This window comes from Peromyscus californicus, unplaced genomic scaffold, assembly GCF_007827085.1.
Source record: "Peromyscus californicus insignis strain IS unplaced genomic scaffold, ASM782708v3 Scaffold_4__1_contigs__length_199733344, whole genome shotgun sequence".
Taxonomy (NCBI): domain Eukaryota; kingdom Metazoa; phylum Chordata; class Mammalia; order Rodentia; family Cricetidae; genus Peromyscus; species Peromyscus californicus.
The window spans coordinates 2,954,304-2,972,925 of NW_026294562.1; the positions used below are offsets into that span (position 1 = coordinate 2,954,304).

The 18,622-nt window shown below is 47.7% G+C and overlaps 1 protein-coding gene across 5 annotated transcripts in view; it reads left to right on the plus strand.

Annotated features, from left to right (window-relative positions):
• Window positions 1-4,279: 4,279 nt before the first annotated feature.
• Window positions 4,280-18,622, plus strand: part of Gfra1 (GDNF family receptor alpha 1) — a 224,311-nt gene continuing 209,968 nt past the window's right edge. The window contains exons 1-5 of one of the 5 annotated variants that reach the window (XM_052761096.1): window positions 4,280-4,297; window positions 4,574-4,678; window positions 5,550-5,833; window positions 6,637-6,930; window positions 8,090-8,173. In XM_052761096.1, coding sequence (XP_052617056.1) covers window positions 5,794-5,833; window positions 6,637-6,930; window positions 8,090-8,173 — 418 coding nt within the window. In that variant the 5' untranslated portion in view covers window positions 4,280-4,297; window positions 4,574-4,678; window positions 5,550-5,793. Of the gene's footprint in view, window positions 4,298-4,519; window positions 4,679-4,797; window positions 4,943-5,138; window positions 5,266-5,549; window positions 5,834-6,636; window positions 6,931-8,089; window positions 8,174-18,622 lie in introns of those variants that run through there. The other 4 variants (XM_052761095.1, XM_052761094.1, XM_052761098.1 and 1 more) reach the window with 4 other exon arrangements.

The following is an 18,622-nucleotide window of genomic DNA, read 5'->3' on the forward strand; positions in this document are numbered from 1 at the left end:
GAGAGGTCCCTAGGGGTCAGGCACCCTGACAGCCTATAAGAGACTTCCATTTGCAAATAATGTTCCAAAGACACATCCTCATCCAGTCCTCCTGGAAAGGTCTCTGAGATTTGAGAGCAACTGCCTCTTCCTGTCCCACCAAAGGGCGAGGGTCAAAGGGCGGCTTGGAAGGTGAGGGTTTCACTCACGTGGAGATCCTTAGCCAGCTGCCCGCCTTGGATGATCAGCATTTTCCCAAAACAATCACAAGAGGGCTTGCAATTGGGTTCATAGAGTTGTTTCTTTAAAAATAATTCTGAGCCAATTTGGCTTTTAAAAATCTGCCTTTGAAGAGGAAGGCTCCAGGGTGGTTGTACTCTGGCCCTTCTCCCAGAGAGAGGCACATTTCTAGATGATGAGAGAACTTCAGGTGGGAATGTTACTCTGGCTTTGTGCCTTAAAATATGACCTAAGGCAAGCTATCATTTCCCAGAAATGAAATATGTCATATTTTACTATTAAAGTGAAGCAGGGGAAAAAAGAGCACTCTATTATAATAATGGTTTTTGTTTAAAAAAATTTAAATGTCAAATCCCCAAAGGAATAATACATATCTGATACTATTATTGGAACTGTAATACCAGTAATCGTATGAGGTACTTACATTTAGTATTGTTCATACAGTAAAGGGATTTTCATGTAAATCTTTCTGTAGAATTACAGTGTCAGAGGAAAATGAGGAGCAGCACCACGCATTATTCATGCAATCAATGCACATTCATTGGGAAGGAGTGTGTGTCAGTCATGAGTCTAAATCCTGGGGATGCAGACATGAGGTCTAGAATATTCCCTTGCCTTCAACGAGCTCACAGTCCAGTCAAGGGATCAGAGCACCTAACTATGAAACAGTTGTCACCACAGACATAATAGAGATTCCAGGAGGGCTGTGGATGGCATGGCATGGAACTAACAATTAGTTCAAACAAGGAGTCTGGCCTGCCCAGCTAAGCTGAACCTCAAAACATGATATGTACGATTTCAGGGGCAAATGGAAGAGAACAAGCCAGAAAATCACAGTACACATGAAAGGAACAGATAAATAAAATCACCGCCCATTTGGTGAGTGTTTTGTGTGGTTGCAGAGGTAAGCCTGTCAAACTGTCTAATGTCAAATGATGAAGTACTTTGAATGAAGAAAAACACTTAAATGACTTTTGAGCAGTATAATTTTAGGGAATGAATATATTTTACATTATATTCTATAGGACAAAAGCATGAGAGTAAGAGGCAAAATGCCATGAGACAGAACTGTCATTTTCATTGTGACTCATCTGTTAACTTATGAAAATACACTTACATCAAGAAACACAAGAAGATTGCTCGCTTCACATATTCATGGGTGGATTGAACCTAATTTTGTAGCATTAAAACCAATTTTCCACTGAGAAAACATGTCACAGAGGATTGCATGAACCTTTATAATGATTAATATTTGATATTTCAATGTCACCTTTCATCCTGAGATGTCCCGTGCACATGGGAACAGATAAGCTCCAAGGAAACAGTGTTAATAGAATATGTCACAACGCTTTCTATTTCCGTATTCTAAAGGCTTTCTGGCCATGCACTTCTCTCACCTTTAATGTTAGTGTGGAGTAAGGCAGTGGTTTTCCCCATTGGGTCCTACTGTGGGAAGTCTTAAGCTGGAATATGAATGACATCTTTTTATCTACAGTTCTTGTAGGATGAAATTTGACATGGCCATTCCTCTTCTTTGCTTTGTTACCTCTGCCCTCATCCTGCGTTGAGAACATACCAGGAACTGGCTGTGTCTTTGGAGAGTTCACCACCACCACCACCACCACCACCACCACCACCACCACCACCACCACACTCTCACTGTGCCACCACTTATAAAGCACTCAGTGGATGCCTATCTTGATCTGTTGTTCTATACAGAACCCATATCTACTAATTTGATGGCAGCATTAACAGGTTGTGCTGCCCACTAGATCCTTCTGTGATCATGGAAGTATTTTGTGTTATCAAATACAGTAACCACTGCCACATATGGCCATTGATTAGTGCTACTGAGAACTAACCACATGTATCTTTTTTTTTGTTGTTTTGTTTTTTGTTTTTTTCCGAGGAGGGTTTCTCTGTGTTGCTTTGCACCTTTCCTGGAACTCACTCTGTAGCCCAGGCTGGCCTCAAACTCACAGAGACCCACCTGGCTCTGCCTCCCGAGTGCTGCTGGCATTAAGGGCGTGGGCCACCACCACCTGGCATAACCACACGTATCTTATGTTTCATCTTAGTTAAATCCATGGCACTAATACTGAGACTGGTAGTGTTAGTGCTGGTCAGCATAGTTGTAGTAACTAGTGGTATTTATTGTTGTTATTATTAATTGTTTTACAGAAAGAGCTGGAGGGATGGCTCAGCATGTAAGAGTACTTGCAGAAAACCTGAGACTGATTCCCAGCATCCATGCTGAGGCTTACAACAACCTGTAACTTTCCAGCTCTGGGGGATCTGATGCCCTCTTCTGGCCTTCATGGGTGGGAACACACACAATAAAAATTAATAATCCTCTAAAACCAAACCACACCCCAAAAGATGAATTTTATCATGTCAATATTTATCGTTTATCAAAGGCTAGAGTGAGGAAGGGGCCTGAAATGTTCTTGAAGCTGTAACTGCTTGCAAAGGAGTCCTACATTCTACTTTTGGAGACCTTTTAGACTAGCCTTCTTCCTTTCTGTTAAAAGCAGAATTTTAAAACTTCTGTAGAATAAGTAGAATAACCAAGTGCTTTCCAAATATTCTTTGTTTGGAAAGGCATGGTTGATGTCTTAAATGAAACTTAAATGTTCTTCAACCACCCCAAGTGGTCCCCAAAGACAAGCACTGACTAGACAGAGAGAGACATTCCCTTTCACTTCTGAAGTAGGACAAGGGAAAAGGACTTCACGTTTTGAGTGTCCATGGGAGTCTTCAGTACGTCTTCCCATTAAAATCCACCTCCCTGGGATTTTTGCCTTGGTGGGAAAATATGGAAATAAGCTTCTGTAAGCAGAGACACTGATTGGAAGACTCAATTACATCTCCCCACGGTAGTCTGCACTGCAAACTTCTGGCTATCGATAGAGAAAAAACTTAAGTAGCCCTTGGATTGAACCATCTGTCGGGAAAATGTGGCATATGCTTCTTTGTTTATTCAACTACCAAGTGTAAACTGATACACTGAACTGGAAATCTGTGTCTGGTGTGACTGACTGTGATGCTGGAGGAGGGATTCCTGGTGAAGGCACCAGCCACTTCATACCTGCCCCTGAGGAACACGGTGCAAAGCAAAGGAGGAGCTAGGACCAGCGGGATGTCCCCTGGGTTTCTGTAGCTCACTAAGGCGCAGACACCCGTTGAGGACTCCAAACAATGCACTGCGCCACACTAGCAGCCACCACAGCTGAAGGGCACGCCTGGCTGGTGTGTTCTTGAATGGAGAGCGACCCATGCCTCCTCCTCTTTTCCCTGCCCTTACAACCCGGCCTCAAACTTAAACTAAAGCCCGTGCCCTTTTCAATTAACCCCCTGGATCAAAAGGAGCGTTTCTTTTCTGTCCTTCTTGGCGGTCCATTGTCTGTGGTGATGGGTTTGCAGATTTGACAGCTGGGCTCATAGATTTGATTCAAACTCGATTTTCCTGAGAGATGAACTTGGGACACAGAAAAGATCTCCAACAAGCCCCGAGCAGCGAGCTGGTTACCCACCACTGCGGACTGTACTCTAGACAGATCTCTGGAACCCTAAGGGACAGCGGATGTCACTTCAGCAGCATCGCTAGGGCGACTCTTGAAGTTGGGGTTGGGGACTATGGATGTGTTCTGCTTATACAATTTTTTTTTTTTAAATTTACTCTTGGAACAGTCAAGATGGAGGTCACCTTATAAATTATCTAAAGCTGGGTCTGACCAGACTTCAGTGCAGTGGGGCTGGGGGCTTTGCTTTGTCTCGCTGTCCGAGAGGTGTGTAGGCTCACACAGGCATGGATCTATGGGTGGGTGCATCCCAAGATCGCTGCTCAGGGCTTAGGTCTCAGTGAGTCTGTAGCTTGCCGAGTCTTGAGTCACAACCGCCAATGACGTGGAGAAAAAAAAAAACAACTTTGTGTTCTAAAGGGTCTGGATGGATTGCTGTTTTGCACTAAAGAAAGAGTCCTTGTGCACTGAAAGGTGGGGGGTGTGCAGTCTCGGCGGCTGCTGCGGGTCCTACGCCTGCGTGCCTGTTGGCTTTGGGTCCCACCGCCAGTCAGCCTGTAAGTCTACTGTGGCGGACAGTGGAGCTGCGCTTCATGGAGGAGCTGGCTCTGCGCTGCCGGGCGACCGGAGCAGAAGCAGGCTGAGGGTCCTTTGGCCAAAACCAATCTGGGCACGCTACCCTCCCACCGCTTCCAATAACCGCTGACATCCCTAACGGGCACTGAGCCTGGGCAGGGCGCGGGGGGGGGTAAGGGGGGGGTCTGCTCGGAAATCGTCCTGGCCAACTCTGTCCTCCGAGCTGTAGCAGATTATGGCATCTTTTTTCCCTCTAGCGCGAGAAAGTGAGCCCGGAAAAGGAAAGAGGGGGCGGGTCACCCCCAAAGAATAAATAAACACTAGCTACTCGCCGCAGCTGGACGCGGGTCGGTTCAGTCCAGGTTGGTGGCATTTAGAGTTTTCTTATTCTACTTGAGAACCCATCGCTACCTCCCCTTCAGCCACCCCTTTCCATTTTGCTGGCATCCTCCAACTTTGGGGCCAGGGGGGCGCTAGTGGTGCGGGGCTGCACCTGCTGGGGCGTGCAGATGCTGCGGGCTAGCTGGCTCTCCCGGGGCAGTGGTGTGGATGCGCAGGAGTTCGGGCGCTGGGCAAGTGCGTGTGAAGGCACCGATGTCTGGGAAGGAGCCCAGGATGCGTGGCGGGTAGGAGCAGGGGCGCCGAAGCCAGGTTTCAGCTTCAGGCGGGATGTCCATTTCTTCTTGCGGGACTGCTTGGGAAAAGAGGCTAGCCCGGGGGTGGGGGTGTCGGCGACAGAGGTGGCGATTGGTGGCCGGGATGCAGAGGGCCCGAGGCAGAGAAGCTAGGACGTTTACAATCGAGCCAGCGAGTGGTCGGGCGGGAGCCAGGAACCGCGGCCAACTTCCCGGAGCAGGGTCTCGGTCCAGCCGGGGCTGGCTAAGGAGCCTTCGCCGCCGAGGCTCCGACTCCGGGCAGCGCCAGCTTGCTTCCGGCGCTTGCTCGGAAAGTAATGCTTATTTATTTGCTTGCGTTCAGCCTCTTGGGTTGTGCGGGATAGCCTCCGGCTTTGGACGTAGGGAGCCCTAGCAGACCTCTCCAGACCCAAACCGCGGGTTCCGGAGCCTCCCCACGCCCGGAATAGATGCACTCCCCCCCACCCCCCCGCTCTCAGACCCGAGTGGGGGTTGCGTTGAGAAGTCCCCCAAGGCGGGAGCGGGGGAGGGGAGAGAGGTGGGAACGCTAGGCTTCCGCACTCCGGGCTCTCACTTCAAAGCTCTCTCTCCCTTCCAGGTTTGGTCGGAACTGAACCCCTAAAGCGGGTCCGCCTCCCGCCCTCGCGCCCGCCTGGGGCTGAGTCGCTGGCTGCGGTGGGCGGCAGAGCGACGGGGAGTTTCCTCTCACCCTGGATGGAGCTGAACTTTGAGTGGCCAGAGGAGTGCGGTCGCCCGGGAATCGCTGCACGCTGAGCTCTCCCTGCGAGACCCAGCGGCGGCTTTGGATTTGGGGGGGCGGGGACCAGCTGCGCGTCGGCACCATGTTTCTGGCCACTCTGTACTTCGCGCTGCCACTCCTGGGTAAGTCGAGGCCACCGCTGGCTTTTTCACCCACAATCTTTCCAAAAAGGTCCCTTGCAGAGGCCACTCCAGAACTGCGGCGCGAGTGCCTTGGATGGGGGTGGAAGAAGTTTCCCTGGGAGGTGAAGAGGTTCGAGGGTCCCTGGGCTTGGGAAGCGGTGGCAGCGCAACTCTGCGCGGTTGGTTTTATTTTGCTGTGTTAAAAAAAAAAAAATAATCTAGCTCGATGGGGATCTGAGGGGTCCTAGACCTTCACCCCAGGGCATACGCCTAGGTCCCCTTGGAAGTCACAAAGAGCTTGCTGAGCTGAGCTCCGGCAGGTGGAGTGTGGTCAAAAAACCCTGAGGTCGGGAGAGAGCAAACTTGGAATGGAAAACTTTTCTGGGAATAACGTCTCAGCGCACCCGCGGGGCAGACTGCCATTGGCCTGCCTCTCACCAAGCTCGCTACCGGTGCCAAGCGTTCCAGCGGAGGGCCCTTGGGCTGCTGCGAACTGGCTAGCCAAGAGACTGCAGCCCCAGGTGCCCGAGGAGGCGGGGCAGCCAGCGGTTCAGGGCCGCTTCTGCTTTGGGGCGCTGGGGCGGTGCAGGATCCTCAGCAAATCCCGCAAAGGCGGCCAGCAGAAGCTGTTACTACCTTCCTTGGTGGGCCAGGGACCAGCTTCCTATCTAGTCTGCCCCTCATAACGATGGTCGAGCTATCATGCTCCAGGGCGTGCGCCCCCTCTCTCGCCCCTTCTGGGACCTAGACTCAGGGTCCCCATTAGTCTGCTGCACTCAAGGTTTCTTCCATTCACCCCGTAGATTTGCTGCTGTCGGCCGAGGTGAGTGGTGGGGACCGCTTGGACTGCGTGAAAGCCAGTGATCAGTGCCTGAAGGAACAGAGCTGCAGCACCAAGTACCGCACACTAAGGCAGTGCGTGGCGGGCAAGGAAACCAACTTCAGCCTGGCATCTGGTCTGGAGGCCAAGGATGAGTGCCGCAACGCCATGGAGGCCCTGAAGCAAAAGTCTCTCTACAACTGCCGCTGCAAGCGGGGCATGAAGAAAGAGAAGAATTGTCTGCGCATCTACTGGAGCATGTATCAGAGCCTGCAGGGTATGCATCAACCGCCCCCACCAGCATGCCGGGGTTCCTCTCGGAGGTCAGGAGGCAACCTCAGTCCAGTTGGCCTCGGCCTTGGGGTTAAGCCGGCTGATCTCATCATCCACTCTCTTCTCCCAGCTGCGGAATGAGGACCTTTCATTGGCCCCTAGGGACAGCAGCAGCTGGTGTTGGTTGCAGCTGAGCAGTATTGTTGGAAGATCCACGAGGGGGTGGGGGCACCCCTGGGATCCCATTGACCTTTGTGAAACCCAGTCAGAACATCAGAGTGGGGACCCCTTAAATGATACCTAAGGAACCCACTTCTCTGCCAGCCTGGAGCTTTCACTGGTTTTAGAGAGTAAGCATGCAAAGGCCTGCCTGCATCTTGCTTGGAGTTTTCCTACTTTATTCCCTTACGACATGAGATAAAGAAGTATTGCAGGGCCAGAGAACTCGGCTCTGTCTTCACCCCCGCACGCCGGTTCAAACATTGATGTGTGAGAAACCATTTGTCATCTGAGATTAGTTGAGTTTTGGACCAGCTGCTGAGGTTTAACCATGGTTAGCACACAAGTAGCAGTCACAACTGCCCATTCCAATGGGACTTAGGGAGTCTGTAAATGCACCACATGGATCCCATACCTTCATTCTTCATGAGACTCACTGAACATTTGTAATGCAGAAGCTCGAACTGTCAGCTGCCACTTCTAAAATCTAGTCATGAAAACCTGCTTTTAGGGTCAATCTTACGAACAGCCAGTGTTCCTGCTTGCAGGTCATATGCCTTGGTTTGGGGGAGCTAACAGAAATAGGGGCCTCTCCTGGTCACCTTTCTTCCATTGGTTCCTGGAGGCAAGCAAGTTTGTGACGTCACTGATTCTTTCCTCTCAGATTTCGATTCCTTTGCAGAGTGGGAGACTTCCCTGGCAAGCTCAGGCTGGGTTGTGCTCCAGTATTTTCAAGGCACTCTGGGGAGAGCAAGGACAGCAAAGGCAGAGGAATGAAAAAGGAATAATTATGTCCCCAAACATACATATGAAATCTTTGAGAGTTTCAGCATCTTCTAGGTACACAGTCATAACATGATTAGGGGGTTCCAACTGAGCAGAGAAACACTATTTGAAATATGCCCGTTTTCCAGAGCTGAGCCTAATCTTCCTGTCATTTCTAGGAAATGATCTACTGGAAGATTCCCCATATGAGCCAGTTAACAGCAGGTTGTCAGATATATTCCGGGCAGTCCCGTTCATGTCAGGTAAGCTGATTCATACTTCCACTGCAACCCCTTTGCCAGCTTGGGTCTGCTGGCTTGCCTTCTCTTGCGCTCTCACATGCTGCGTGTTTCTGGGAAGTCGGAGGTAGGGTGATGATAATGAACAGGCGGAATGCCTAGCAATGCACATGCGAGAGAGAGAGAGAGAGAGAGAGAGAGAGAGAGAGAGAGAGAGAGAGAGAGAGAGAGTAGTTCTCAATGAGGTGATGTGGTGTGGTGGATTGGAAGAGTCTGGAGGGAGGTGACTGAGTGGATTTTTTTTTTTAAACAATAAAATATGATTGGCCAACACTTGGCAAAGGGAGTGCTACTTGTGTCTGTAGGTGGCAATCATATTCTGGCCACTGCATACCTTACACAGTGCCTTTGTGGGATGGGATTTGCTTTCCTGTTGCCCCTGTCTTCAGGAAACAGTGGAGATAACCTCAAACTGTTGGGAGATAACTTGACTGCCTGTGATTTAAAAGTTGATGTTCTTCTGTTTGTTTACATCCTTCTCTTTCTTACTTGTTGTGAGCAAGTGCGTGCCCTTCTGAGAGACTACACCTCTGTCCCAATGGCCCTTTAAAATTTAGTCTTGTTACTCTTGGCTTATTTGGACTCTCTTTGCAGTTCTGAATTTGGTTTGGAAGTGAACTGAAGTTTGAGAATTAAGGGTTTGGGGGTTTTGTTTTTATTTTTCCACAACATCTGCATTCAGACAGCCCACATATAATAGGGAAGGCAGTAATTTCTCTTAATGAAATACAGATTCCAGACTGGTGCTGTCTTATTTTTTTATTTATTTGCAGTTAAGACATTTCTCAAGTACATACAACCACCACAAATTACACGAGTCTTGGCAGTTAAACACGATGGTTAGTGTTGAATCTGATTCTCTGAGGTGATGGCTTGTTGATAAGAATCTTCTGGTGTTTTAGATGCCTTAGGCTTTTAGCACAAAGGCACAGAACAAGGGAGTATGTACATCTTGATACTGTGTGTGTTGTGTGTGCACTCATTGGCCAAATAGCCACTGGACAACTACTGTGTTCTCCACATTGTGGTTTTGGCAGTGAGCCAGCCTTCATCCTGGTCCTTGTGAATCTTAGAGGCAGCTGCTGACATTTACTGAGCCCTTACTATATGCCAGGCATTGTGTCTGGAGCTTCTCATCATTGACTCACACCATCATGTGCATTTTAGGCATTGTTTCTAGTCTATAGATGAGCAGATTGAGGCACGGGGATGGTGGGAGCTAGCATGTGATCACAGAGTTCATAAATGTAAGAATCAGAATTCAAAGCCAGATTTGTTTGATCGTAAGGTGTTACATGAGTCCTAAATGGTCTTATAGTAAAAACCCGTTGCCCGATATTGGGGTAAATCCTGAAAGATCAGAGAGATAAAGGAACAAGCCACTGCCACATTTTACCTCTAGGACTCCTCAGCCTGAAAAGCCTCTAGTTCCTGTCTCCTCACGCCTTATATCGCTTTCTCTGCCCAGCCATCGCTTCCTGGGATTAAAGGCATGTGTGCTTCCTAAGAAAAGGCATGAGATCTCAAGTGCTGGGATTAAAGGTGTGTGATTCCCAAGTACTGGGATTAAAGGTGTGTGCCACCACTGCCTGGACCTGTATGTTTAATCTAGTGGCTTATTCTGTCCTCTGATCTTGAGGCAAATTTTATTAGGGTACACAATATATAAGCACAGTAAGGTGTTTTGTTTTGATCTACCCGTTGTTGGCACAGACTGGCATCCTTAATGTAGAAGTTAGAATCTCAGGTTGCATCCAAACTATTGACTCAGAATCTGGCTTTTAACAAGATCCACCTGGATAGGTCTTTCGTGGGTACATGAAGCTTGTGATGCACTTCTATATATGATTTTCCCTTTGGTCTTTTGGTTTAAAGGAAAACTCTCTGTGTCTCTCTCTATCTCTGCTCCTCTCTGCTCCCACCCCGTGTGTGTGTGTGTGTGTGTGTGTGTGTGTGTGTGTGTGTGTGTGTGTGTGTTTTGGAGTAAGATATGAGACTATAAGTTTGTTTCTGGACCTTCGTGATCTCTTGAATTTTATGGTAATTCACACTCTAAATCTTGACTGTTTCTCTCTGCCCTGCAAGGACAGTGTCTTAAGCAGTGAGAGTTGCATGGACAGTGTTGTGAAGGGGCTAAGATGGGGTGTAACGGATAGGGTTCTGGGGGCCTGACTTCTACCCCTCCTACCTTCTGCTTGCCATGAGACCATCACTTCCCACCGATAGCCATTTTGATTTTAATTTCACAATTGCAGTGAGCTATGTATGGAGCTTTGCACACGTTCCTGTCTGATGCCGTGTCACTTATCTCTCCTTGGTATAATGAGGCAATTGGAGTAAGTGATCTCCAGTTCACCAGTCTGCAATACTGAAGGAAGACTGAGATCACCCCAGCATCTCTCCCCCAGCTCCCATGCTCCTGTACCACCTCTGGAACAGCAAGGGCGTTCCTGAGTATCACCAATTTGTCTAAATTCCCTTAATGAGTATCAGAAAAATCTTCTGTATTGACCACATTTCTCTTATTCATTTACTGGATAAACAAACTCAGTCACGTCTATTTTCACAGCAAACAGGATCCCGAGTGTGCGAGATCCATCCTGTTGAGTACCTAAAAGTCATAATGAATTAAGCAGAGGCAGGAAGGCTTTGTTTAGAGCTTGCATTTGATATCTCGAGGGCATTGGACTTAGGTTCTAGCCCCAGAGAGCTCTGACCTTTGACAGTGGCTGTGTTCCTTAAGTGGATGTAGTAAAGCCGAATGGAGCCTTGAGGGGTTTGGAGTCATTGAATATGGCACATTAGCCAGTATGGTCTCTGTCAGATGGAGGCTGGAAAAGCAGAATGATAAATGTAGGTTTTCACAGTTGGAGTCTGAGTTTGTAGAGTATGTTCTGTGTAGGGCATGTCTCTGAGGCATCCAGGACAGCAGGGTCTCTGAACCCTACCGATGAAGGTAGCCATCAGGGATCCCATGTTTGGGTTACCCAGCCTGGTATGAGGAGTATGTTTATCCACATAGAAGTGGCAGCTGAATCTTCCAGCAGACTAAGCCACATTTTGAAAGTCTTGGAGTGAAGATTGCTTAGTGAGTTAAGTGCTTGCTGAATGAGTATGAAGAACTGTGTGGGTCCTCAGCACCCCCACAAAAGCTGGAGCCAAGTGATACACATCTATAACCTCATCGTTGAGGAGGGGAAAGCTGAGACGGGCCAATCCAGAGAACTCTATGGCCAGCCAGACCGGCCAGCCACCAAGCTTCAGGCTCAGTGAGAGACTCTATATCAAAAAAATAAAGTGGACAGAGTTACGGGAAGATACCCAGCATGGGTCTCTGGCCTTTACACACACAGATATGGCTGAGTTCATCTGTACACACAGAAGCATGCCTGGCCCCCTCGAAGATATGTTTGTTTACATTTTCTTTGGAGTCTTCAAACCCAAGCTGTCTTGCTAACTGGATAAAAGGCCTTGTGGAGATACTACATGTGGCCCGGCAGGAACAAGGAAGAGAAGTACAACCTTAAGATAAAATATAAAATGGTTTTCTCTTCTGAAGCCTGAACTGTGAAAGGGAACTGGAGCTGCTGAGTCAGGCCCGTATTTTAGTGGACAGTTGGCAGGCCTACACTTGTGAAAATTTGATTGTGGGAGTCTCTGGTCTCTGAGGCATGCAAAGGGCCTTGAGGAGGCATGTTGACTGTGGACTCTGCCAGTATGGTTTCCAAGGGTATAGGGCCTAAATGACACAAAGGAGAAAATGGGCCAGTGTGGCAAAATGTTGGCATAGATGGGAAGACATGGAGAGTCTCCTGGGAGCCCAGAGGTCAGAGCTGTGTGTGCACATGGAAGTCCAGACACTAGGCTTCATCACGTAGTACTCCACCTGCCCTTCTCTCTTGGCCACAGCCCTCTGCCTGTTAACTTCTGATCTACTTCCTGTTTTCTCCACAAGGGTTCAGTCAACTGCAGTAACTAGAAATGGACATTTAAGGATGGTGAACCTACTGGCATTTCTTTCCTTTGACTCTCCAGAACAGGAGGACTATGCATGGAGAAAATTTGAAAGTTCACTGGGTGCCAAGAGAAGCCTAAGAGTGGAGGGAGGCATAAAGCCCCTCCGGGGCAGAAAAAGTAAAAGAAGCTACAAGGGTTTGTGTTCATCAGGAGTTTGCACTTTAGAAATAGTCACGAGCTGCTGGGCTCTCCACACAGAGAATCAGTGTGGACAGTGGAGTGTATAAGAGTCAGGTGGAGAGTTTGTGAGGAAAGAGGTGTGTCAGAGCTGGGACTTCCTGCAGATGACTTGGTGAGAGATGACAACCCAGACCATGTCTGCCACCCCTCCCCTCACAGACCTTACAGATGTCTCAAGATATTTCCAGAAATACCGGGACTTTCACTTTAGTGCCTGTGTGATTGGGAATGGCTTAACCCAGGAATGAGATGTGCCCAGGCTGTCTTGAGCCTGGATTTCTGGATAAGGTAATTAGCTGTGCTTGTTATTTAATCTTTATGTCACTGCTTTTAAAAAAGCTCTGTTACAACCTTGGCCCATTGGAGAAGAGTCTTATGATGTGGTGGTATTGTGTTCCCTGAAATATTGTGCACCCTAATGAACTTATCTGGGTTCAGAGACAGAACAGCCACAATATTAAACATAGAGGATAGGCAGTGGTAGCACCTTTAATCCCAGCACTTGGGAGGCAGAACTAGGCAGAAATCCATGTGTTCAAGGATACAGCCAAGCATGGTGACTCATGCCTTTAATCCCAGAAAGCGAGCCTTTAATCCCAGGGAGTGGTGTTAGAAAGCAGAAAGATATATAAGGCGTGAGGACCAGAAACTAGAAGCATTTGGCTAGTTAAGCATTTGGCTGGTTAAGCTTTCAGGTTTTGAGCAGCACAGTTCAGCTGAGAACCATTTGGATATGAGGACACAGAGGCTTCCAGTCTGAGGAAACAAGACCAGCTGAGAAGTTGGCCAGGTGAGGTTAGCTGTGGCTTGTTCTGTCTCTCTGACCATCCAGCATTTCACCCCAATACCTGGCCTCGGGTTTGATTTTATCAATAAGAACTTAAGATTCCTGCTACATTATGATATCATCTGTGGATCACTAGAGTCTCAGTACAGCTTTGCTGTTCTTGCTGTAGGATGGGGGTACCATCCTGTTCACTCAGTTCTTGATTTAATTTTAAAATATTTTAAAGTGTTGTATGTCTGTGCCTGTGTGTGCATATGTACACATACATGTGGGTGCCCAATAGGCCAGACAAGGATGTGGTAGCTCTTGGAGTTACAGGCAATTGTGAGCCACCTGATGTGGGTACTGAGAACAAAAATCCAGTCCTCCGTAAGTGCAGTCCATACTCTTAACCTCAGATCCATCTCTTTGCCCAGCTCTTGAAAACCATCTCTGATAGTGCTGATGCTGTGTGTTAGAGCCCCAGTAGCTCCCTGTTACTGATTCTGGTCTGTGCCCACTCTTAGCAGACCTTGGAGGCCCTTTGTGGCCTAATCTCACCACTCCCTGGAAGCCCCATGCTCTTTCCATTCAAGCTCCCTCAGTCAAACCCGTCCCTGTGTACTCTGTTTATGTTCGCCCTCCCAGCCTCTGCTCTCAAGCCTTGCTGCTTCAGAAGCATCTAATACTTCTTTAAGACTGTAGTCAGCTTTCCTCTCTGAAGGTCTTGCTGAAATCCCCCAGACAGGCCCTTCACTTAGGACTCCCTCCTATTTCCTGTGCTTTTACTTTTATGATAATTGTTAATCACAGCACATTGAACGGACTTATTTATGTGTCTGTCTTTCCCACTCAAAGTCGGCGACTGCTTCTTAGGCTCTGTGTCTGCTCAGCACCCAGCACCCTTTCTGATCCAGAGCAAACATTCTGTTGACCACAGGTGGATTGACAGGGCAGCATCCTCAGAGACCTAGGCCCATCAGTCCTCTGCTTTAACGAACACTCTTGCAGAGACGGTAAGTGAATTGTCAGGACCACACTGCTTAAGATTTGCCAGGGCGTTGCTGTGTGGGAGGATAGCTATCTTTTTTGCTGTGTGCTCTGGACACACCTTATCCATTCCAGGGACCCCAGCTACCTGGTATATGGGTGACTCAGAGCCTTCTCTCATACTTCAGCACCTAAAACAGTCTTCCCTGCTGAGCTCTGGATGGGACCATCTAGCTGTATCTGTTACCTCAAACTTAGCATGTCCAAACTGGATCTCATCATCCCTCCCGTCTTCTCCCCGTACCCTTTCTTCCTGAGTCTCTTACCTTACACAGTGGTGTTAGTGGATGCCCAGTGTGTTACACAATAAACTGTGGGAACTTCTTCAGCCGTCTGCCACCTTCACTCAGTCAGCAGGACTGTCTCCAGGTCCTCCTTGGTACTGCCTGCCTCCAGTCCTCTAGTTGCCATCTTGTCCTTTGCCTCAACTTTGCCTCAGCCTTGACCCTCATCAGCTTGGGCCTGGTTTCTCCTAGCATCACCTGGCCTCTTCATTGCCAGGTACCTTGATGACCTTGATGACCTGATGGCAACACCTGTCTTACTTCACAGACTTTTCATGCTCAGTCTCTGTCTCCCCCAGGCCCCCCCCCCCCCCACACACACACTCTGTCATAGACAGGGCACAGTGACCATCTAGTCTTATGTCAGTGCTCAGGGTAGCTTCACAGGGCCACTATTAGTACACGTATGTTCTAGAAAAAGGACATATACCCTGGGGTTTCACCCACCCAGGTGACTCCTGGCTCTGCCCAAAGTTTGACTATAGTATCAGGATGATTGCATCAGTGTCATAGGTTCTTGTGGGTTAATGACGCTTTATGTAAAATTTTTAGCATAGTGCCTTGGACATCTTCGGTCCTCTATAAATCTTCCTCACCTTAAAACGCATTGATGAGACTCTTTGCTGTAGGCTCCCTTCAGACTCTGAGACCAGCTTCTCGAAAAGCCCATTCCCTAATCAGGGACTGAAGAGGGTAGCAATCCCGAACCTTCAGCCGAGCCTGATAAACCTGTCTCTATCTCCAAGGCTCTGGAGGACAGCCTTGCCTCTCCCTAACCAGGCATGAGGCTTGCAGGCCCTTTCTGGGGGGCTCTGCTCATGCTCAAGTTCCTGCTGCTGCTCTTCTTGGTAGGAGGTGAGTGTGTAGCCACCACCCGGGAAAGCAATCTCTTCCTGTACTTAAGGATTCTTGTGATCAGCTTTCCCTTCTCAGCTTCACTGACTCCCTTTCTCCCACCTCACCCCATAAATCTCCCCAGTGCCCCACAGCAGAAGAATTACTGCTCCCTTCGAAGGGCATGCCTTAGACAGGGAAGAGACTTCCGCCTTCGAAGCTCTGCTAAGAACACTCAAGGTTCACTTTCACAGACCACTACCTTTGGGTTTTAGTCTTCCTTTCCTGCCCCTGAGGCGGCCCACTTTTATGGCATAACAATGTGGAATTACAAACAGGTTCAAAAAGAAAGGAGAGGATAACCAATCTAAGCAAACATAGGAGCCTTTTAGGGTCTTTGAACTTGTAAACAAGTGTGTAAAGACACACACTGCCTTTTATTTTAGTCTCTCCGTACTTGCTCATTACCTGCCTGATGGCTTGAGGAAACTCTGTCTTTCTGTGTCACTGATCATGTCCTCCAGGCAACATTATATTATTTAGATTAAATGTGAACCTCGATAAGTTTTATGAAAAAGCAATAGGACGTTGTGGTCTCTGACTCTTTATGGCAGAGGCCTACATGCACTGGTGAAGGCTGGGAAGGAAGGAGACAGACAGATCGTTTGCACAGAGTCACTGGAGGTCCTGTTTCAGAAAAGGGCGATAAAACATCAGTGAGTGACAGGTAATTGCATGAGCTGAAGATTGTTACAAGGTGCAAAATTATTTATAGCCAATATGTCTGTCCTCATTCCTTCTCTTTAGTCTCCTGAAGTATTTCTTTCTGTCGCCTTTTCATTTCTCGACTTGAAGCTTGTTCTTTCCAAAGGACACCCCGCACCTTGTTTTTTTTTTGTTGTTGTTGTTGTCTGAGACGCAGTGCCAAATTCTCAAGAGAAGATGTCAAGTAGAGCAGATTTGTTGGTCCAGGAGGTAGGAATCTGCTAGCTTTAACCCTGACTAGTTGGGGGACTTGGGCTAGTGTCCACCCTTCCTAGAGGCCACATGTGCCTGTGACAGTAGGAAGGCAGTGGACTAGGTTGGCTTTGACCAGATTTCTGCTCTTCCTTGAAGAGTCTGTATGTTGAATCTTACACGTTCATGTGCCCTGTTGTCCTTGTTTCTAGCATTTTCTTCATACTAAGGAAACTGTTGATCCTGACACACCACATACACAGATACACACAGACACACACAGTTTTATATAATATATGTTATACATATAGAATTCGTAAACTGTGGTTTAGCTGAATGTATACAAAGAAGGTAGTGGAGAAGAGAAAGGGGAAGAAGAAGATGAGAGTAGGAAAAAGAAAATGAATCTGGAAGTGAGTTTGGTAGGTAAAATCCAAGCTGTAGGACTGTATTTAAATAGCTCAAGCCATCACAAGGGTCCTGCTTGTTTGACAGGGATAAACAAAGATGCCCTAGCAGGACTTTTAGAGGTCATTCTGGTCCAGCCCTCTTATTTTATTGATAAGAAAACTGAGAGTTCCATAAATTTATGGGACAGTGGAACATAAATTGTCGGGAACAGTGATGACAAGCAAAATTAGGTATGTGCTTGTTTTTAAATTGCTATTCGAAGCTCTCCGGATCCTGGCATTTTCCTGCCTCCTTTCACTTGTCCTTGACCTCTTCAGGCCTCTGACTCCTTCTGTCTCTCCTGGAGAACCTTGAGTGCTGCAGCCTGGGCTCCAGCTAGAGGGGCGGCTGACCACCGTCTCAGGGTTAATTGATAGATCCCATAGCAGGAGCCAGTGGCTGCAGCCTTAGCACATTTTCATCTTTTGTCTCTCTTCAGAGTTTCTGTGAGGGGAAAAAAGTGAGAAATATTTGTTGCTTTAAGCCCTCCCAGCCCTCACATTAAAAAAAAGAAAGAAACTTAATCTTTCATTTGGTATTTTTTGTTAAGGAGGCTAAGCACTTCCTGTAATTTAGAGACTCAACTAGCTGGGTCAGTGATGGAAATGAATGGGTAATTTGCATAAGGGGCTAATTTATTATGTCCCGTGGGCATTTCTTTCATCTCTCCTTCCATTCTAATTAACGTTCTAAGGGGGTCTATCACCATATCAGAAATTAGGGGTGAAAGCAGCCATTGTTAACCTTTCTGATGATTTCTCGCCTTCTCTGATCTTTTAACCATTTCTCTTCATGTCCAAGATTTCATTTAGGGCTGCAGAGTCCTTAGGGAGATTTCTAGGAGTGTGCTCTTTCAGGATCTTGCATCAAGTGGTAAGAGTCCAGACGGCACAGCACAGGCAGAGGGACTTGAGATGCGTAAAGCACAGGGACCTTGGGGTGGGCTTGCTTGCACACAGGCCACTGGAACCTATACAGACATGCACATACTGTGAACAGCATGGAGATGTTGCTAAAGTTTTCCTGCCTGGCCCACAGTCAGGGCAAATCTCTCTCACCCGCCAGTCCCAAGCCGCTCAAACCCGATCAAGTAAACACAGAGACTTTAATTGGTTACAAACTGTATGGCCGTGGCAGGCTTCTTGCTAACTGTTCTTACAGCTTAAATTAATCCATTTCTATTAATCTATACCTTGCCACGTGGCTTGTGGCTTACCGGTACTTTACATCTTCCTTGTCCTGATGGCGGCTGGCAGTGTCTCCTCTCAGCCTTCCACTTCCCAGCTCTATTCTCCTCCTTGTCCCACCTATACTTCCTGCCTAGCCAATGGCCAATCAGTGATTTATTTATTGACCAATCAGCAACACATTTGACATACAGACCATCCCACAGTACTTCCCCTTTTCTTTTCTTAAAAAGGAAGGTTTTAACCTTTACACATCTCCAAAGTCAGCTTGGTATATTTGGGAATTTGGGCGTAGCTTCTCTTACTACTTCCTGCTGGAGGGGGGCGCTGTATCTTCTGGGGAAACAAACAAAATTTTAGGATCATGGAGTAGTCCGTGAGGCTGTATCATCTGAGCCAGTTGTCTTGAAACGGTTCTGGATGTTGGATCATCTGGGCCATGGTGTCATCGGAGACCTTTCAGGGGGTCTTGGCTGGTCAAACCTGATGTATCTTACTCTGGAACAAATCCATAGCCTCTTGCTTTCTGTGGAAACAAAAGAGACTCTTTTCCAAAGCAACATATCCTTACATCCAAATTTTGAAGTCAAAGTATCTTTAAAATATACGTACTGGTTTAACTCAGCTTCCTTTACAATCAAACATCTCTCTGTAGTTAAGAATGCCAAAGACAACACAATCCAGACTC